The sequence below is a fragment of the Toxotes jaculatrix genome, chromosome 7 (assembly GCF_017976425.1).
Source record: "Toxotes jaculatrix isolate fToxJac2 chromosome 7, fToxJac2.pri, whole genome shotgun sequence".
Classification (NCBI taxonomy): domain Eukaryota; kingdom Metazoa; phylum Chordata; class Actinopteri; family Toxotidae; genus Toxotes; species Toxotes jaculatrix.
Genome location: NC_054400.1, coordinates 18,282,818 through 18,304,358, shown reverse-complemented (window position 1 = coordinate 18,304,358; position 21,541 = coordinate 18,282,818). Strand labels below are relative to the sequence as shown.

At 41.6% G+C, this 21,541-nt stretch overlaps 2 protein-coding genes across 2 annotated transcripts; one reads left to right on the top strand and one right to left on the bottom strand.

Moving 5' to 3' along the window:
* Window positions 1-1,802: 1,802 nt before the first annotated feature.
* On the bottom strand, window positions 1,803-9,316 carry LOC121184612 (rho-related BTB domain-containing protein 2-like). The gene is made up of 10 exons (XM_041042402.1): window positions 9,136-9,316; window positions 7,012-7,213; window positions 6,686-6,789; window positions 6,415-6,600; window positions 5,380-6,320; window positions 5,157-5,275; window positions 4,293-4,443; window positions 4,090-4,178; window positions 2,893-2,998; window positions 1,803-2,442 (listed from the first exon to the last, which is right to left on the bottom strand). The coding sequence occupies exons 1-10, from the start codon at window positions 9,195-9,197 to the stop codon at window positions 2,237-2,239; spliced, it is 2,166 nt and encodes a 721-aa protein (XP_040898336.1). The 5' UTR covers window positions 9,198-9,316; the 3' UTR covers window positions 1,803-2,236.
* A 2,246-nt stretch (window positions 9,317-11,562) lies between these two features.
* On the top strand, window positions 11,563-14,415 carry ido1 (indoleamine 2,3-dioxygenase 1). The gene is made up of 10 exons (XM_041042585.1): window positions 11,563-11,712; window positions 12,252-12,347; window positions 12,429-12,548; window positions 12,676-12,794; window positions 12,916-12,930; window positions 13,039-13,138; window positions 13,298-13,415; window positions 13,498-13,549; window positions 13,658-13,806; window positions 13,902-14,415. Exons 1-10 carry the CDS (start codon window positions 11,620-11,622, stop codon window positions 14,294-14,296), a joined length of 1,257 nt encoding a protein of 418 aa, XP_040898519.1. The 5' UTR covers window positions 11,563-11,619; the 3' UTR covers window positions 14,297-14,415.
* Window positions 14,416-21,541: the final 7,126 nt, after the last annotated feature.

Genomic DNA, 21,541 nt, shown 5'->3' with positions numbered 1-21,541 from the left:
GCTTACACTTTAAATGGCGATGAATAAACTTGATCTATTTCGGCGAGCCCTGTTCATGCAGTGTAGTTAGGTCAGGAGTTATTACAAGCAAGAAATTGGTTTTGTCAGTGAATTGATTCCTACCACTTAATCATTTTAAGCTCTTTGTTGGGCTCAATCTAATCTCTGACTAGTCAAAAACTGCATGGAAATGTATAAACCATTGTATGCAGAAGTTAAAGCAAGCCTTTCTTTAGCATATGCTGCAAATGCTGCAATCAGAACTTACTCTTTTAATAATAATGGTCTGTTTTATGGATGTCTTTATAATGTAATTTATATAAACACGTGTCTACTTGATTTTGCACTGTAATCCTATTTTACTATTAGTCAACTGTTCGATTGAACTGCCTGTAATTTGCATGTATACTACAGTATATAGTAGATGTAACAGGAGGTCAGCACGATGAGTATTCAGTTATTTTCAACAACAGTTTGTAGCTGCACAGTAACTAAATGCAAGACGGATAAGTCAAGTCAATATTCAGTATATGTATTACTCAGTAATACTGTATGATTCTGCTCACTGCCTGCAGTGCACAATATTAGGTAACTGCACACTAGAGTGATGCAAGTTACTTGCAGTTCATCTGATATTTTGTACAATTTACAATACTACCCATTATCACTGAGCACCGTGCTTACAAATCCAAATAATGCTGCAGTCCATCCTACAATCAAGTACAACAGTTAATGACAATCTTGAACATATACTGTGAGGTGTGCAAAACAAATCAAGAAAAATGATTTGATCTAAACCTCTTCACGACTTTTTTTTTTTTTTTTTTTTTACATTTTAAATATCTTGGTCTTGCGTCCTCCCCCAGTTCCTTTTTTCAAAATTTGCCGCACTGTGTCAGGACACCGTACTGTCTTTAGTGCTGGACGCCAGGATGCTGCTACTGGAGGTTTTTGTGTGTGTCTCTGTAGAGAAGAGTCCAGAAAGTGCTCGAGGTGTGTAGAAGAGTATGAATAACTTCATCCGGGCATGAGGAAGCCTCCTGCATGTACAAGTCTTACACAACCAACTGCAGACAGTCAGGGGGCATCCTCTGATCAACTAAGATAAATCTCTAAAGGCCAAATCGCCACCAGTGACAGACTCGTCAAACACACCATCACGGAGGAATGGTAATGTACATGTGGTCGCTTCAGCCATGGAAATGATGCTGTTGGTTCTGAGATGCATCATGTGAATCTTTCCAGGATGACAAGTGATCAAGCTGATGTGACCTTTCAATGTAAAGCTGAAGGACTCAGGAAACGTGTGTGCCAACAAGCCTCATCAAGCAACACATAGGAAATAATAGCGATCCGGTTTGTTTTTGCTGGCATTTTACAGAAAATACAGATTATTTTCCTTGATTTGGGATCTCTTGTGTATCAGGACACTGAATGCATTCATGTAAACTAAAGCCCTTTTGTGACAAGAAGCCACAAATCACAACATCACAAATGCGGAAATGTTGAGTGTGTCCAGATCACTTTTAGCTGTGAAAGCCGTACACAAACATTCAAAAACAGAATGACTGTACAAAAATAAAACTTGCCCATATTTTCATTTATGCATACACGGTCATAATCTGCATGGTTAGAGAGAATGACTTCATTCGATTCCTGGCAGGCTATCTCTATTGTTACATCCTATTGATGAGATCATACTGTACACATAGTTTGGTAGATTGTACAAACACTTAAGGGCAAAGTGTTTTTATCTCTGAGACTGAAGTTCTGTGTTGAATTGCTGGTTGTTGCAGCTGATAAGCAGCACTTGGTTATCAGTTCAGGTTAATTGATGATAATCATGGTCATAGGTGGAAAGTTCTGTGCCAGCAGAGTCCTAGTTCTAAAACTTAAAACTCAGATGGTCGAACACATAACAATCGACATGAGTTGTTATTTGCGCCATTTACACTGTGCCATTTGTCAGTAAGGTTCGTGTCACTGAGGTTTGAATCTCATGTACACCAAGCTAAAAATATAAGGAACAAAATTTTACTTCGACCGCCAGATTGAGCTGAACTCGCAAACCTGGAGGAGTGCCGTTTGACTGCAGAGGCAAACAAACAGGAGGAGAAAGAGTGTGCCTGAATAATTGGGGCGTACCTAGTCAGCAGTGCTTATCTTGTCTATTGTACCTTTTACAACTCGCATCCACACTGATGTACCCCAGAGTGGACCTGGCCTTACCACTTGGTCAGATGACAGCGGATGAGCCAGAAGAGGGAGAGTTCGAGTTAGGGGAGGAAGGAAGGTTCCAGAAGAGCCATTTGCGTTTACACTGCCGTCTCTGGTAAAGGTAGTCCTCCTTGTCGCGCTCTTTGCGTGCTCTTTGGTAGTGGTCATCCTCTTTAAGATACCACACAGGTGGCCAGCGATGTTTCTCAAAGTATTCTTGGTTCTCTGCATCAGAATAATCTGTTTTAGGAAGATGCTATATAGGATTTTCAAGAGTTAATTATCAATAGCCCAATTCCCCACAGTGGTTTTTGCATCTCAACATGGTCACAACAACAAGTTGCTGCTCAAACCAGTACAGTCTAGGCAATAACCATTAATTCTAGGAGTTCTTGGCTAGTTCTAAAGCTCTAAAACTAAATATAGGTCTTACTCAGGTGGAATGGGTCCACTGAGCTTAATCTGCTTTTACAGATTTCATTTAAATTCACCATCTGCCTGTAAAGCCTATTAAATATGTTTTTCATTTCATGCTGCCATGTTCCAAGACGAACAAGTCTTCATGTACTACAGTGCCCAAGTGGCTTTGTTGCCAAACTGTATGTCATGTTGGTGTAAAGTATGAACAAGAGGACATTAAAGATCGCTAATGTTCTCCCAGATCACGTGTGTTACCTGTAGACTTGGCCTTCATGTCTCGGGGGAACTTGCGGCAGACACTGTTGTAGTTGGTGCAGATGTGGTGAAGACACCAGCCAGTGAGCTGCTGGGCACCGTGGAACTGTGGAACATACAAAATCATTGTTTGTCATCTTTGTACACTGTTTAACATTATACAGGAATTTGGTGTAATCAACAAATCTTTTATTGTTAACTTCATCTTAACATGCAAGTTTCTTTCTAATTTCAAGTTAATTTAAATTAGAATGTCTAGTTTTAATTTTCAGACCAATTTAAAACTTAGAAACATGAGCTGTTCTAACTTGAGGTTGTTTGATTTGAAATGATGAGGTGAATTAATGAACTGCTGAGAGTTCACTCAAGTCATTAAATGAAGTTTTGAAAGAAACAAAACTAGCACATTAACAGACTTCCCAGCATGCATTGTTAGAGAGTTAAAACTCTCCAGAGACTCTCTTTTTTCATAATTTCAAGGTTCAGATTGTCATGTTTACATCTGCTTGGTCAGACTTTCTATACATTTTGTGAGAGTTTAATTAGCAGTTTCAGCTGCAGCAGGTTATTGCAATGGTTCAAACTCAGTTGCTGCTCATAAGCTGCACTCAGGCGCTACTCTTATACTTACCTTACTAACCTTAATACTAATATTAGCTTGTTGTAATATTAGCTTGTTGGCATGTTAATTTTAGCATGTTGGCATTATAATGGCAACTGCTGAAGTACAGCTGAAGGTGGCAAAGTCTCCAGTGTCCTCAGACACAAGGCTCCTCTTTTAGAAAGGGCCTCAAGGTGCTTTAGTGGTACATATTACCAAAGAAATTAGCAGTTAATCTAATTGCCACAAAGCGAAGATGCGGCCTCTGAGAATATTTACCTTGCATATGGCACTGATGAGCTAGAGCTGAACCAGAAGCACATATGAGTCTGAATGATGAGATAAACTACAGTGCTGAGTCTGACTTCTGTGTCCTAAATGTCCACTGCCCCAAATATCCTTTGCCATTCATTATGATAAATAGCTGACTCGTACTTTCTTAGGCTCCACCTACTAGATGGAAAGGTTATTTTCAGCGCCTCCAGATCAGTTCTCCCTGAGAAATGCTCTCATTAATTAAAATACAGTTTGCCAAAACATTATGTAAGTGATTTAACTGCTGTCCTTGTTTTGAGATGATTGACAGGTCATGCTACCTGGGCCATATCCAAGTACACCAGCACATCTCCATCAATGTCAGCCCCCATCATCGCCGCCTCTGTCAATACTGTTACTGTGTAGAGCTCTGAAAGATGCATAAAAGGGAGTCACCACAGGCATTAACTTAAAAACACGCACAATGGCTTTGTGTAATACAATCCTGTGGTTTACAGGGTAATAACTATCCCAAATGTAATACCTGTAAGTGCAACCAGGTGGGGGAGGCAAAGACGATTGGCAAGAACAATAAGCTCCATTGCATCCAAGTCAGGCCGAGAACAAAACCGCCCCGTGTAGAGATATTCTAGCACAGCCCTCATACAGCTGCGAGTCGTGTTGGGAAACAGCACCTTAGAAACAGGAACATGTGGCAGTCATGTGTTTGGGGCCCAAGGCTTTTGTTGTGTTTTGCATTTAACATCAAAGTGAAAAGAAATCTACTTTTCACTTGTGTGTTTATATGATGTAACAATCATTATTCAATTTTTCAGTTCTGCTTTAGCTACAGCAGCAACAGAGGAACAAAAAGGAAAAACGCCATGACGTGTCTTAAAGCTGATAATTCTACATCTAAAAATGAAGCTCAAGAGCCATATGATGGATTTTTGATCATTTCAAATGACAGTATCTAAATCTCAAACTCCCTACAGATTTCATATATTACATGAATAATATTTCAGTAGCATTATCAAGGTAGAAAAACAAAGTAGCTGAGCGAACAGAACTGCAGTATGTGTGGATAAGAGAAGCCACTTAATTCTATTACAACCGATTTGCAATCCCCTAATTAAATCACACTTTGCACACAGACCACGTAGGTCACTGGTGCTCTACTTGGGATAGTACATCTATTGATCTTTGCTGCAGTAGCGTGCTTTGTGTAATTAGAAAATAATTCAATTTTAAATGCTTCTGCTTTATAAATCGACTGGCAATAAGAACGCCACTGGAAATTATGAACACCGTAGAATAAATGTTTTGCCCGGCACTGACTTTGGTCTGTACTTGAGCTCTGTTGACCTTATTTCACAGCCCAACAAACTAGTGATGTAATGTGACTTACCTCTTTGGTGCAGCTCTCCACAAAAGGACCGCCAAACATAGCTGCCATCCAGTCACAGCTAGAGATGAGTAAAGGCTTGTGAGCCATGATCGTCCCATCATCTAGCTTGAATACTACATCTGAAATACAGAGGTGAGACACTGGTAGCAACTTGCTTACCCCTGCATCTGCTGTATTTCAAGCAGAACACATGAACAAACATGGATTAATGATTTCCACTCACCAGAAAAGGTGCCTTTAGCCAAGCACTCTTTGACTCTGTTTGTGCGTCGTACATGGAAGGCTTTGGTGATTTCTTGGTTCATGAAGGCTTCATTGTTAAGTATGTTTGCCACCATCATCCGCAGGTCAAAGACCTCCAGCAGCTCAGCAATGTGTGCAATGTGCATTAGCTCTTTCTCGTTCTCGTCTAGCTGACCTGTGTACAGGTAGCGGAGTACTGCTCGGAAAGGACTGAGCTGCATGGACTGGTCCATGTGCACGACAGTCATGGGCCTGGGGCTGTATGTTAGAGGGTCATCTACCAGCTCCTCCTGGATACTGACGAAGGCTCGGCTCCACGAGGAGAGCAGTCTGCCCCGTCGGCCCCCCTCAGAATCTTTCAAGGTCCCATCACTAGTGCAGGCCCTCAGGTTGGCCCTGTCTCCATCATCGCTGCTCTCACAAACGTCGAAGCTAGCAGCACGCATCAGCAGCTCTCGGCCAGAGAGAGGACCACGAGGGGGCCTTTCGGTCTCCTCATTTTGTGTGTCCATAATGAAGAGGTCGTAGAACTTTGAAGAGGACGTCGCCAAGTATATCTTGTGTGCAAAGATTTTCTGTCGCTCCTGCAAAACCAGAATGACATCAGCACAGTGTGGGTCCTCCAGAAGACCGACTGGATGCTCCTCTGTGGTGGTTGGGGGAGGAGGCACAGTGATTATAGGTGGGGGAGGTTTCGGTGGCAGGAAGGGCGCCTGAAGGAGAGGCCGTTGCACATTTCTGAGGTGAGATTTCCAAAACTGTAGGTGGCGGCGGGAGATGAGCGCAGCTCGGATAGCGTTATCAAAGACGTCCTTGACTCCAAACTGAGCAACAACACTGGTTTCATAGTATGGCACTCCCAGCTCTTTGGCCACCTCCCGGCCTCTCTCTGGAGGAAGAATCTCATTCGATTTAATGGGTCTGAAAAGGAAGAAAATATATCGAAGGCAATTTGAGCACAAGAAAAGAGTAAATCAAAACAAATCTCAAACAATCTCTGATGTCTCTGACGTACCTTGCTAAAGGCCTCCGTGCCCTGTTCACTGCCTCCAGGTCAGCATAGCGCAGGTCCAGCTGACAGCCCACCAAGATGACAGGAGCACGGGGGCAGAAGTGTTTGATCTCAGGGTACCACATGGTCTTCACGTGGTACAGAGAGTTGGGATTGGCGATTGAGAAGCACAGTACCACCACATCAGACCTGAAGAGAAGACACAGGACAAATTCTCTCAGACAGCACCAGAGCACCTGCTGGTAAAGTAATACTGAATTTTACAGTGTCTCACCTGCCATATGCAAAACGCCGGTCCTTATGATGGTCTCCGAAAGTATCCCAGAGCCGAAGGGACACGCTGACATCATCCACTACATCTCTGGAGCGTTCTAATACCTAATAAGAGATAATACTTTAATGCCTATTTAACCACCAGTTTCTGTAAATCATTAGCGAATGACTGCAATGCTAATGGGACATATGATGCACAAGTGCTTTACTCATGTATACATTTAATTTAGTCAAGCTACCAGAGATTTAAATCCTTAAAAACATATATTCAAATTTAGAAAACAACATTCAGGTGATCTTTGTAAAGTTATAAGCTTGCATACTCACCTCCTGGCATACTCTGTACTGGTCAATTGCCCAGACTGTGGGCACATGTGTAGCGAGTAACTGGTACTGAGTCAGTGTGGCATTGCAGGCCCGGGCGCAGATAAGGCGGGTCTTTCCAACTGCATTGTCTCCTACCACCACACACTTGATAGTTTCAACGTTTGGCCTCTCATAGTCCATATCAGAATCTGTCAACTGTGACCTGTCGAAATAGAAAGAGGCGCAGAAAGCTGCATCAGCACCAGAAATCCTAAACTATTGTCCTGAACAGTAGAGGAACATGGATCAATATGGATATTAGACACTGTGTCTACTCCTGATCATCTGCACTGCTTTTTCTGCCCGCAGCACTATCAATGGATGTCTCGTGACTTCCCTGTGCCCATTCACAAGTTCCCTGTCCTTGTTCCAAATATAGAAAAAAATTTAAAGGGACAAGCAAACAAAAAGGGGGTGATAGTAAAGAAAAAAAGTATTGCAAAATAATATGACAGTTTTCAACACTTTAGTTCAAGTGGAATGGAAAAGAACATTCAGTTTTAAAACAATTACCCATTTCAAAATAAAGTGTTTATTTTGTCTTCTATGGATTAATCAAGGGTGATACAATCCTATCCAGATATTGCTGTAATCCCATCAGCCATCTGCAAGCCTAAAATACTTTTCCCTGCTTACGGATTCTATATTACAAGCCACACAGCCCTGACTTAAAGCTTTGCTTCAGCCGTCACAGCCCTAATTCACAGCAATGAGTATTAGCTCAAATATATCTTCATTAAATGAAATGGAGGTAATAGGTAAACAGACTATTTCTGTCTCTTGAAAATGGTGGCTGATGATTTAGGTACCCGGACTAGTTTCCAAGGGAACTGTAGTCTGTCTCTGTGTGTCACAGCCTATATCAGACAACCCTCCATGTATTATGCTGATAATGATTTTTTTATTTAATTCCACAAAAGCAGCAGGATATAAACATGACAGTGACTGCTGCGGTTAGTCAAACGTCACACTAGTGTAGTTGTCTAACCTTATTTTAGGTCTAAATTGTGCCACCACAGCACACAGGACATCAAACTGTGAACTGATTATGCACTGGTGCTATACTTAGTAGTGTTATGTCTGACTCCCAGACCCAGAGCCTACCTGTTTAAACACCAGACCACCATTTGAGTTTTGTACTTGCAACCCCCCCCTCGAAAGAGTTACTGCTCTGGGAATCTTTGATCATATTACTCATTATACTCATTCATATTTAGATCCTCAGAAAGTGCTATCTTCTTATGAATGAGATCAGCTAGACCTACTGTCCCCAGTATCTGCCTGGACCTCCAAGGACCCCACTATAAAAGAAACAACTGCCCTCGTTTTCACTCTGATTTCTAAAGTATCACTATTGGTCACTTATACTACAACCGAAGGTCTGACTCTCCGATGACATGCTATACTCAGAAAACAGTATTCACACATTATGGCGAGAACTTTATATTTTGAGATGTATACATACATACACATTTACAGTGGCAATGCTCTAAAGATTACTATCACGAGTTACTATGGTGCTTTTTTTTCCTAACAGTCACTTGCAGGTCGCAGCCATTCATAAAATCGCCTTTCACTTACTGCACAATAAAAATATATATATACATACATACACACACACACACACAATAACATCTGACAGTCTGACCTTAGGCTGGGCCTGTATGACACAATAGAGATACACCGCCTCTAATATTGCTCATTCCTGTTACAGTCTACACTGCGCAACTCCCGAATTAATTAATCATTTTTGTTATGGTCAGATATGCTATATATAACCTCTACTGCGCCTCCAATCTATCCTCTTAAAATACATCGCCATTAAATAAGCTTGCAGCTTCAGTTATCATCCATAACAAAGATGACAAAATTGTGCATATCCTACCAGAAGGACCGAACAGTCCCTCCACCACCGAGACACTAGTCATGAGGATCTGCTGCATTACAGGTTATGTAACACCCCGTCACTGACTCTTGAGCCTGTTTATCTGGCTCAAGTGTTCATCGCAAAACCAGCGATTGGGAAGTAAAAAGCAGTTTTGATTCCCCTGCAGGAGATGTGTCATTTCCCCACCCACCCCTTACCGCAACATAAGGAAGTGCTGCATCGGGTTGGTCGTTGAACGCGATAAAAAGCAAGGCTCCATCGGATGCGGCTTGCACCTGACGGCAGCTCGTATTTAACTTCATCTTCAAGGCAAGGTGAACGCGGCTTGAAAATAGGCGGCCGACCGCAGATGTTTCAGGAGAAGTCCTTTGGATCAGTGCTATTAGTCCGATTGCATGGCCAAAAATACGAACGCTGATCTGAAGCCTGTCGGTGCGTTGCAGAGCTGCAGCCCTGACCGTCATGGAACCACCTCCGCTTACTGAAAGGCCTCCGTAGCTAATAATAGGCAGGCGCACCGACGGAAAAAAAACCCCATTCATTACAAAACACTGATCCACTTTAAAGTCACACAAATCCCATTCCACGGCTCCTAAGCAGCCTAAACTGGCCTCCAGTCCAGCCCTTCTTTTAAATCTCTTTCTTTAAAGAATCTGGATTGTACTTTGCACTGTTTGTTTATGCTGTAAGTTTGATTAAAACAATCGTTATACACCACTCGTGCATCCAGGCTTTCTTAAATAAAGTGAGCACAGTATAGACTTCAGTGTGAATAATCAGCTCCCTTAAGCGATAATTGATAGTGTTATATTCAGGGGCGGTCCTACTACATTTACAGCTGGGACAGGTGGGACTCATCCAGCAGAGAGAAACTAGTTATTAACTGGTGCATTTGTGTGTACAGTATGTGCATAACCACACACATAGTGGTTGCATATATGGCAGCTAGCCCACACAGGAAAAAAAGATAGGGATCTCATGTCACTGTTTTGGATAATAATGCTGCTGTGACTGCATATTCAAGACCAATAAGACTATTCAGAATGATTAATTCTCCTTGAATCTCTGTATTTGAGCTAAAAACCTGTTCTCAGTACTAAAAAGTGTGTTTAGTAAACCTGAAAATTATTTAGTCAATGCCAAGTATTGATTAGGTTACTGAGTTAAATCTTCTTGATGTGCATTAAATTTACATTTATCGTGACATTTATCTGAATCCATTCTTGGTACAGTGTTAATGATTAGGAAAAAGGCTCTTTTCTTGCTTTTAACACTGCTGACACGTGCAGCAGTGGCTCTTATTGGCACGCAGTTTAGTTATTATTTAGCAGTTTGGGGCAATGCAATTACTAGAGCGATAACTCAGCCTCAAACATTGCAAAGAAACTACTCACCACGATTGGTCTCGGTAAATCAAAAAGCCACTTACCACTCACAGGTACTGACAGCCATAGTGCACAGATGGTGGAAGGCCTACTGACAGAGAGTTTTCACTGTCAGTAAAATAGCAGTTGTTTCCCCTCCAGTTCAACGCAGTAACTCTGTCCTTGCAGCTTCAGATGAAAGGCTTTAAATCCACCAATAAACCACCATCTCAAGAGTTTTTGTATCTTTTCCCTCAGTCACTCTGTGTTGCCTCGAACTACGTCATTCAAATCGCACAGTCGAACAATGCAATCCAGTGTTTGTACATCTTAACTTTGTTCCAGGACTAAGGGGATCGAATTACAGTCGACCTTTATACTTGCAAATTTTAGAATGCATTAAATCCAGAGCTGCACTGAGCGTTGTTGTAAAAGAAAGCCCCCAACTTGGTAAGCTGATTCCAACAGGGATCATTCTGTGATGCCTAAACAGATTTATGTCCTATTGCATTTCTGTTTTATTGAGTTACTTGTCTGAGTGGGCAAAGCATGTTAATGCTCCTAAATGACCTCAGTCTGCTCACAAAGTGAAATGCGCTTTTGGTGTTCTGGAGGAGTGAGTGATACTGAACCAAGAGAAAGAGAGAGACATCTTTTTTCTATGTAGTCTGTTTTATTCAACTCCTGCAATATTCAGGCTGCTCCACCAGGTGAGGCTGACAGTCTGCATTTACTTAATCATGTCTTTAATTCTAAGCAATAAGTAGTTATATACATAGAGAAAAGGGTGGAATAATTTCCTTCAAAATAAAATGGATGGAACAAAATATAATCATACATATAAAATAAATATACATAAAAATGAGACAGTGAAGAGGACATAGGACTAGATAGATTTGGATATAACCTTTGTTATTTCACTTTTAATCTTGTTCTCGGAATTGAGAATGTGTACACACAATTGATCCATGTTTTTGGAATTAATGAGAGAAGTAAAAATCCTATGCACAGCGGTATAATTATCAAATGCCAGTATAATAAAGAGAGTGTGGTAAACTATTTTCTCAGCTTAGATGCTTCTGAAAGTTTTTACAGTGGCAGTCTTTTACTTAATGATTCACAAAGTGAAGCGCAGGTACTGATTTGCCACACTTGGAATTGTGCAACAGCAGAAGCAGTGATAAATGCTGTGTAATCAATAACCGTTGATGACAACAGCTGTAAAGTGAACTCTGTGCCAGAGTCCAGTCAGGTCAGGATCTCTTGAACCATTCAGACAGTGATTGTTGCCGTCTGTGGGTTTCTGTTACTTTCTCTATGGCTGCAGCTGAGACAGAATCCAAAGCTCCTTTCTCTCTGGACTCCTACCATGTCTCTGAGGAGCTCGGCTTCATCCTCCCCGAGCCTCTGGTAGGTGGAAAAGTTCTTCTCTACTTTTTTTTTTTTTTTTACATTTTGCACAGGCTGTCACAAATTAACTACCTGACTACCATGAAACTGTAGTGTCTGGGTTATACTGAAAAAAGACAATTTTTTTTTTTAAAGTCCAATGATGCTGATTCTTACATAGGCAGAGAGACAAATATGCTGCTCATAGTTTAGCAGTTATAAAACTGTGCACTCATGGTTTGTGGTATTGATTGAGAGAAGCTGAAATTTGGCATTGTTCATGTTTGCTTTGTGTACTGAACTTTATTCCTACATCATGTGTTTACAAAATCACATTTTGTTTAAGCCCTTCTCCAGATCCAAGGTCACTGTACATGTGACAACATAAAATAAAACTGAAATTTTGACTCGTAAGCCTTTTAAATTCTAAATAAAAAATGCCTCTCATTGTTCCATCATGTGCAAGTTCACATTTGTGCACTGCTGTGTTTAATTTCCTTTTTCCATGACAATGAACATTTTCTAATCACACACACTATACTGCAACTTCACATTCAAAGAAAGAGCTTCCACCTTACTACCAGCCATGGATGGATATTGCCCTGCAAGTCCCAGAGCTTGTGCACTCTCACGAGCTGCGCGCCCATATTAACAAGGTAAGGGGGGACATTAAAGCAGCAAGTTAATTTGAAATGTCTGTAGAGCCATGGCTCAATGTTGTTAGTCCTTCTGTCCAGATGCCGCTGCTGAGCGCCAAGTTTCTGCAGAAGCACCGGGAGTTGCGGCTGGCCCACCTGACCCTCAGCGTAATGACCATGGGCTATGTTTGGCAGGAGGGAGAGAATGACACGGTTGAGGTAACTGTCAGTTTTTCTTTTTGTCATATTTCCTTTTTCCTGTCTTCCTTCCTGCACTGCTATCAATTGCCCTACAATAAAAAATTTAAATGAATAATTTTCATTTTTTAAATAATCTTCCTCTTAGAAACTGCCACGTAACCTGGCTGTTCCATACTGGGAGGTGTCACAGCGCTTAGGACTTCCTCCAATTCTCACCCATGCCGATGGAGTACTGGCTAACTGGAGGAAGAAGGACCCCGAAGGGTGAGTCCAGTTATCATCTGCATTCTGCATCTGCATCTGGTTTCATTACGCCCCATATAAGTATCAGGTATAAATCTGTGCTGTTTCTTTTCCATTTATGTCTTTGCATCTCCTGTTCCAGGCCCTTTGACATGGAGTGAGTACAGTTTAATTTTAATTCAGTTCCTCTACACCTTATGTACCAAAATTTTCACATGCATGTAAAATTATTTGTTTTAATTATTTGTTTATTTACATTGCACAGCAATCTGGAGCTGCTGGTCAGCCTCCCAGGTGGAGACAGTGTCCGAGGCTTCTTCATGGTCACTCTGCTGGTGGAGCTTGCAGCAGTTCCTGCACTGAGGGTGAAGATGCATTGACAATTAAGTCAATCCATATAGTTTGCAGTGGCGAAAAATCAAACTGAGGATTAATTGTGTTTGAGTTGTTGACTGAAAACTATAAAAGTCACATTAAAACAAGCATTTAAATCAAGTAAATTTAAGACTGGACGTGTGTTGCAGAACATTCCCACCGTGATCAACAGTGTCAGGTGTAGTGACACTGAGACTGTGGCCAGAGCCCTGGAGGACATCAGCCAGTCCATACAAAACATGACAGATGCACTCAAATTGATGCAAGGTAGTCACTCAGACAAAAAACTTAAATGTATTCATGTTTATCCTATTAACAAGTATTTCTGATCAGTATGATTTTTCTTAAGTGTACGTGGAGCCTTCAGTCTTCTATGGCATCATGAGGATCTACCTGTCTGGGTACAGATTTTTTTTTTTTTTTAAACATTGTTTTTATTAGTTAATTATTGATTTGTCCAGTGGAACATGTTTTTGAAATGTTTGTGTCCATTGTGTATGTATGCATAGGTGGAAAGACAACCCCAGTATGCCAAAGGGGTTGGTGTATGAAGGGGTCCAGGCAGAACCGATGGAGTATTCAGGAGGGAGTGCTGCACAGAGCAGCTTGCTGCACTGCTTTGATGAACTTCTGGGAGTCAAACATGAAGAAAACAGTGGTACGATTGCTGATTTTTTTGTACTTTAAATGATTACATCAGTGCTGGAGGAGAATAAAAGAATAAAAGACTCTGTGATACTGCCTTTTTTTCAGGTGCCTTTTTAACCCGCATGAGGAACTACATGCCGCCTGCTCACAAGCAGTTGATCCAGGACATCTCACGGCAACCCTCCCTCAGGAGTTTTGTCCAGCAGCAGGCCAACGAGCGGCTAAACCAGGCTTTTCATCTCTGTGTCACAAAACTGTTGGCTTTACGTAGCTACCACATCAACGTCGTCACCCGCTTCATCACTGTACCTGCTGCCCGTGCTCGACAACTCCGTAACCAGAGCGAGGACTTCGAGAGGGAGATGGTCAGCAGAGCACCCACAGCACTGGAGGAGAGGGGCACTGGTGGCTCAGGCATCATGACCTTCCTAAAAACTGTGAGGGACCAAACAAAAGACGCCCTCCTGCCTGAGACAAGCAATGAAATGAAGCTGATGTGAGCTGTCATCACTGAGGACACCCAGCAGAGTGTCCACTACATCACATAAAACAGGCAGTAAATCACCTCTGATTACTTAACACGCTATTTTTTATGTCATTAAAAGGATGTCATATGGCACCTGAGAGAGTGAGGCGCCTCCTTTCCTTGTCTTACATGGAGCTTTGTTGTGTCTGTACAGAAATCTCAGCTTAATAGACATGGGTGATACCCATCATTCAGTCCAAACCATAATTCAAACCATTGCTCTTACTTTCCATTAAATCCAACCACTAATTCCTTCTTTAATATGAACTGGAACAAAAAATACATCATCTGTTCCAGACCAATGTATCAAGAGGATATTTGGACATTAGAAAACTTAAGTCAATACAAAACCCCTTTACTTTTGGAGAAAGTGATTGTGAGATTCATTTCAATCAATTCAGTTCAGGAATAACAAGAAAGATTTGTCTTCTGCAGCTTTAAAATGTGGAAGTATTTATCTTTTATCTTTAATGGTCCACTGAGGTTACTGGCACTGGTTTGAAAGTAAAAATAAAAACTGAGAGAAGTTTGCAGCTGTTAAAAAATGATCAGATGAAAACCTAAAGTACTGCAATACCCAATGGAACCATAGCAGGGCACTAAAAGGCAGCTGTATAATTCCGACCAAGGGAAGATTTCACAGAGTTTGTCTTTAAAAGCTGTAACACTGGGCCATACATGAGGGAACCAAAGCTATGCAAGTCACTGATTTGGCTTTGTCAAAACAAAACTGACCTGGTGAAATAATCTATTCACCATTAACTACTGTCATTGGAAGATATGTTGAAATCATCACCAGATAAAATCTTCCTCACACTTAAAGTATTGACAGGCTGGTACCTGAACTTTCCATCTCAGCAAATAATCATCCTTTGTTGCATCTTAACTCTATGGTGCTGATTCACAGTGGGGTTGTCATGTCGAAGCACAATGCACAATACAGCGAGGAGATGCATCACTTATCAGAGTGGTTACCTCAGCACTCCTGCCACCCTCCTCCAGCCCACATCCAGCCCTCACATGCCCCACTGTACTTCCTGGACTGGGAGTGTGGAAAACCCAGAGCAATGAAGGGATGGATTGTACCATGAATGGCTCATGCTCTGTAATCTTCACCTTTCTTGGCTGGTCTCCACTGGTGTTTCATTACAATAACAGCCCTGATAACAGCCTGATAAGAGAGATGATGTGGCAATTAAACATTACAGTACACCACCCCCCCACCCCCCCATCCCCACCTGACCGACTTTATCTTGCACTTTCTCTTTTAAAATTCTGGGTAGCAGGAAGGACAATGAAAGAGCAAATGAGAGGAAAAAAACAATTACAAATGCAGCCTGTCAAGACACATTTGTTAAAGGTTCTTTATGAACATGTACATTTTAACATAAGTTTTAAACCATTTTCTTGGAAGTCAGTTATTCTTTTACCCACAGCAAACCGTTCACTCACACACATTTCACAACCTGAGAAACTGTTCGCCCAAAAACACCAGAAGGCCCGAGGTGAGGAGGTGAAAGGTGACCAGAAGCTACACTGGGATGGAGAGAACTGGGTGGCGCGGAGGACAAACATGATCACATGTCACAGTGATCTGATGAGAGCCTTTTTCCACAGCCAAAGTAAATAATCCCCTTCCTTATTGCCTGACTATGGAGGACTCCCTGACAACCCGACAGCAAACACAGGCCATCTCTAAGGATGTCTTCATTGTGTAGTTGGGGCTCCTAGTTTCAGTGTAGGTCATGACACCTACAAATGCATGTACACACCTACTTTCGAATCATTTGTATTGTACTGACAATGTTGTGAGATGCATAAAAAATACAGTATGTAAGGAATCAGTTTTTTGTCAATATGTAGTACCATTTTGGCTTAAATGTTCCAAAGGAGGAAAATACAAATGTTCTGTAGTATTTGAGTACGAACTTGCCACGCTAATGCTATCAAGAATCAGCTCAGCTGGCTAAATAAGTGATTTTCCTCACGTCAAAGGGCATCTGGAGTCACTCTTGTTTTTATGAAATCCACTCTAACATCCATAGTCCATCTATCAGAGCCGACAGGACTACAGGCGTGGGTTCTCCTTTTGGTTAGACAATCGGATGTCTGTGCCTTAGTGGTTAACCACAGGATATCCTGTATTCTGTTATTTCAAAATTGAATTTATGATGCTTCTACTTACCTCAAGCCAAGCAAAGCCAGGACCTTTTCTCACCCTGTGAATGAGCTGTTTCAATGGCAGCAGCTAGGGATTGATAGCCTTTGGCGTGTACATGACGGGTGTAGCTGGGAATAATGGGCTGTATTTGCAATACAGTAGGTGACTCTGGGCGTTTTTCCACTTCCTACTCATCTTGACTTCACTATCTTTGTCAAACATCTCTGTCTACACACCCAGAGGTCACTTACTGATCAGTTTGGACACACCCTCTGTTAAATTGTGTTAAATTTGAGGTCCATGTATCCCACCAGGCTGTCATCACCATTTTTTCACTACCATGTCCAAAGTTTGCCTTTAGATGATCATCATAGGTGTCGTGCTGCTGCAGTGCACCGGAACAACATTCCTCTACTTTTTTTTTCCAAGTGAGGAAATTCAATATTCACAGTTCACATACATGACATTCACATTTATATACAATTTATATACAGATCCAATCCTCACTAAAGTGTATGTCATGTAACAGAGCCAGTGAAAACAAACTGAATAGTCAGAGTTGTCGTATTAATATTTAAGATTTTTTGATTGATTTATGACGTCAGCTCATGCAGTGAGTAACATGCAAAAAAACATTCCACCTTAAGACTTGTTGGTCAGCTGTAGCTGCTGGTAGCCTTTAAACGACACAGTGAATTCATTTTTTTTCTTGCCTATATGTTAACTTGTAATGATGAGAAGGCAGCACCAGGCTCATGACCACCTTAGACTAGCTAATAGATAGAGTTAATAGAGGGTTCTCCTGAAACTAGCATTGATGATAATAGCATAACATTAAAGGTGTTTAATGCTCATTCATTCACATGAACACTGAATTTCCTCAAACAGTGACTGGCCTTTATTTACCTCAACTGTTAAAGGTAACTGGCCTTTCTTTCTAATTCCTTCTGTGTCATAAGTATATTTGGTCATATTTTAGTACAAAGCCTCTTTTTGATCCGCTCCCATTTGCCCTGTTAAAGATACTGCATTTCGGTGTTAATACAAATTCTGCAACTTTATGAAGTCAGTCAAACATCTGATGGTAAACTTGCTACCTTAGGAACAGTATGTACACAAACTGGGAAACAAGCCACAATTTAACGTAGGTACGCTCTGGTGCTCAAACAAATAGCACTACACCCCTGACAACTTTTGTTTGCTCTCTTATTTCTCTTTCAATAAATACATATGCTTGAGACCATAAAGAGCCATTTATACCAAACACTCATGAGGAACTCTTTTAGTGTGAGGGTGGAAAAACTGAGTACCTAGATTCCTCATCCCATGGGACATAAATGTATTGGTCTGAGTCAAAGAACTGAAAGAAAGATGTGACAGTTCACCCCCAGGGTAAAGGGTTTCTTCACCTATAGTGCTCCTGACAACTCTCCTAATCCCATGATCACCTCCATACTGGTGTGAATCATCCTCCCCGTTTCGTACCTCCATTAGGAAGGTTTCCATAGAAGCCTCTCTAAACACAAGCAAATGTACCCGATGTTCTCTGTATTGTGGATTTCCAGACTTCAGTTTTCTGCCTACTAATTACCATCTAACAAATATCAAGCTCATCTTTCACCTATCCTGTCTTTGTAATCTTTTTTTTTTTTTTTTTAAATCTCAGCTCCTCTTTGTGCATCACTTGTGCGGTCTGTTAGAGCAGGTTAAAGGCTTTTGATGTAGTCATCTTACAGCAACTTTATCACTTCCTCCCCACTGAGTTGACTGAAACAGCATGCCCACATGAAAAAAGAAAACAAAGAGGCTGTCATGTTCACGGCCAGCTTGAAAGGCTGCTTTTTCAGGTGTAGAATTACTGTTGTTGCCTGTATTTATGATCCAGCCCCAGGTGACGTCACGGATTTGACAGGAAAGCGCGCGTCACACTGCAGCCTTTATTCTTCCAGGGAAAACTTGTGACATTTCGCCCCCAGTGATACATATCACTGCACTGTGCTGCGTTGCAGAGATTCTCACGGCTTTGCACCTGATGGACAACTACAGTGCAAAGCTGGACAAACACAGGAGACTGTCTACATGTGTTTGATTAAATGCCTCTGTTGCGCCAGTTTTGATGAGTCACCTGCAACATTTTCAGAGCCTGAGAGGATTGTGAAGTATTACTAGGCACAAAGGAACATTGTATTCAATATTTACTTATTATAGAAATATGTTTGTAATGTGTTTAGTTATTTATTTAAATAAGGCTAAAAGTCTACACCCATGCTAACGGCTCTGTGAGGCTGTCCTCAGGTACAGTGGTGCTTCATCAGCGTGCTAATAGGCCCCCCATGATAATGTTAGCATGCTAATTCTTAGTAGGTCTAATGTTTACCTTCTTCATCATTTTAGTTTAGCATTTTGGCATGTTGACATTTGCTAATTAGCACCAAACACAAAGTACAATCAAGATTGATGGAAACAGTTTGATGATGCTGACTGATGCTAACACTATGAATTAGATTACTAATTTATGGTATCCCATGAGATTACCTTATGGTGGCACTAGAGGGAAAGTCAGAGTTTGGACCCAGGTGAACTGGCTGATCAACATAGCCATCCCTAGAGCCATGCTGGTAGAGTGTTTACAAATTTTAAATTAAATTACTAAAGAAAAGGTTTTCCTATTCTGAGATATTTTTTTGTGCTCCTCTTTGTCTTGAACACATTGAAAAGGCTCTCGGCAATCCTTATCTGTGTTCAAAAACTTTGCAAGGTTGAAATACTGTCCTACAAGACCTCTCGTACTGTGGTGACCTCAAGCTTATTGACCTGTCCCCATTTTACCCATGTTAGGGGGAAAAGATTTGGCCTCTTTCAAACAAATTCACTTGCAATAGGAGTTGAAACACCCTTGTGTTTGTCTCTTTCATATATACTGTGAAATATGCTTTGACAAGGTTAATGAAAAAAATTGCCACTACAGACTGTACGCTCAGTCATCTGCGTCATGCTTTCATTGTGTTGTTGGTTTGTAGTGGCCATTGGCCAGACAGCAAATCCAAGAGCAAAAGATATTTAAACGCATTATCAAAATCTGTGGAAAACTTCAGATATTTTTTACACTGTCAGTCTTATCTTCATCAAACCCTACACTGTGATTAGTGGAAAATAATGAGCATAGAAGTTAAAAAGAAGTTAGCAGAGATGTTAAAAGTACAAACGAGTATGGCTCCTTCATAATAATTTCTGAATGAAATTTTGAGGTTTCTTTGACCTCATATCCTGTAACAAATGCTTTTGATTAACACACATTTTAGTCAGCTTTGAAAGTGAAAGACAAACAGCAGCAGATGAAAACAGCAGATCATTTTGGAAGGTTCAATGATTTCCTGTGTGCTGTGGGTCCATCTAATTAGACTGCAGTCTAAGTGAAAGTCTCCAGTAAAAATGATGACAATAGCCTGGACTTGAGTGTTCAGGCTATGAGGAACAGATCACAGGAAGACTCACAGTGACCAAAATGCCCTTACAATTCAGTTGGACTTGCTGAATGGTTTCCCCAGAGACCCAAACCACACATTTTAAATCAGATTTTGATGGCTGCTAGAAGAATACATGGCATTCAGATGGCTTCCCTCACAGGATTAGCAGAAGCCCACACACGTCACAGCCTTTTGTCTTAAAGGTTAACACAACTTTGAACAGTGTGACAGGGAATACAGCTCAACCTCTCACCACTGCTGACTCACTTCTGGCCCGGCCAGGTGCGAAACAGACAATTATGTGATCCCACACACACACTCCCACACGTGCGTGTGCACAGACACACACACATGCAAATGCACTTAAATACACAGACACACGCCATGCCCAAATGAGCACACATGCATGCACGTGCAGACATAGCCCTGCATTCCCTCTGACCTGCAGACAGAGATACCTCACATGTGTGTTTACTCCCACTTTCCCCACTTGGCTTTCCTCTCATGCCATGCTATTGTCCTCCTCCCTCTCACTCTGCTGATTGACTTCCTCTTCCTCTGAGTTGTCGCTAATGTCACCTTCCCTGCTGGCGCCCACACACTCATGTTATCAACAGCTTCTCATCCGGGTTACAAAAATACAGGAAGTTCCCCGGGGGTCTCCTGCATGGAAAAGAAATGTCCATCGTTCCTTGTCACACACTCACATGTATTAGGTGCTATGTGCAGAGACACACTGCATGATAAGAGGGCCACGAATGAGCTCAGGGGTAGATTACACAGTAGGTGTTCGAAGATAATACCAGTAAGCTCAGGAACTGGAGATAATATCTGCAGTGGGATGTTCACACCTCCGTATCCAGCACCAACATAGACAGAAGCTTTGCCACAGGTTGAGTGACAAGCCAAACAACACGGTTCCACAGACTAAAATGGACAAACACTGGCAGATTTCACAGATTAATAAAGGAGTACTGTAATTCAGTACAAAACTGTTCTATGGTAGTTAATCACAGGGCAGCGAGAGAAGAGAACCTTTCTTCACAGACCTTGTTCTGATTCAGTCATGGACACTCTGTACTGCAGTTTTTGGACACAGAGTCTAGTTTGCTTTTTCTGCATGGGATAAAGCTCATTAATCCACACTGGCCATGGCTTACTTATGTAAGAAAAAAAAAGGGGGCTTCCTTTGGAGTGCAACTACCGAGAGATGGAATGAAAATCCTGCAATGGTCGTCTAATCCCAAACTTCCCAGTAAAAACATTCCACTTCCTCCCAGGCGAGATCCGGACTTATTCGTCGGCAGAGCTGAGACAGGCAGAGGGTGGGCTGCTCAGGCCAGGGGACAAGCTGGAGACAGACGAGGTCAGGCAGATGGGAGGAGTGGTCAGGTGCAACTTACAGGCCTGGGGAGACCACTGACATGAGGTGCTACACTGTTCTACCATGGATAGGAAAACGTATGCAGAGATTTTTACAGTTGCTGCAGGATGAAGAATAATTTTAAAGGGGTCAAAATGCAGGACAGTGTCACATTGTGTCGTAGCTCAAAATGAAAGTTTGAGTGTTTGCTCAGACAAAGATGATGCT

Coding starts and splice junctions, on each gene's coding strand:
- LOC121184612 (XM_041042402.1), bottom strand. CDS start 9,197: ATGGAGCCTTGCTTTTTATCGCGTTCAACGACCAACCCGATGCAGCAC. Junction 6,321..6,414: donor GCACGGAGGCCTTTAGCAAG/GTACGTCAGAGA, acceptor CTTCCTTTTCAG/ACCCATTAAATCGAATGAGA. Junction 2,443..2,892: donor CATGAAGGCCAAGTCTACAG/GTAACACACGTG, acceptor ATTCTGATGCAG/AGAACCAAGAATACTTTGAG.
- ido1 (XM_041042585.1), top strand. CDS start 11,620: ATGGCTGCAGCTGAGACAGAATCCAAAGCTCCTTTCTCTCTGGACTCC. Junction 12,549..12,675: donor GAGAGAATGACACGGTTGAG/GTAACTGTCAGT, acceptor TCTTCCTCTTAG/AAACTGCCACGTAACCTGGC. Junction 13,416..13,497: donor TGCACTCAAATTGATGCAAG/GTAGTCACTCAG, acceptor ATTTTTCTTAAG/TGTACGTGGAGCCTTCAGTC.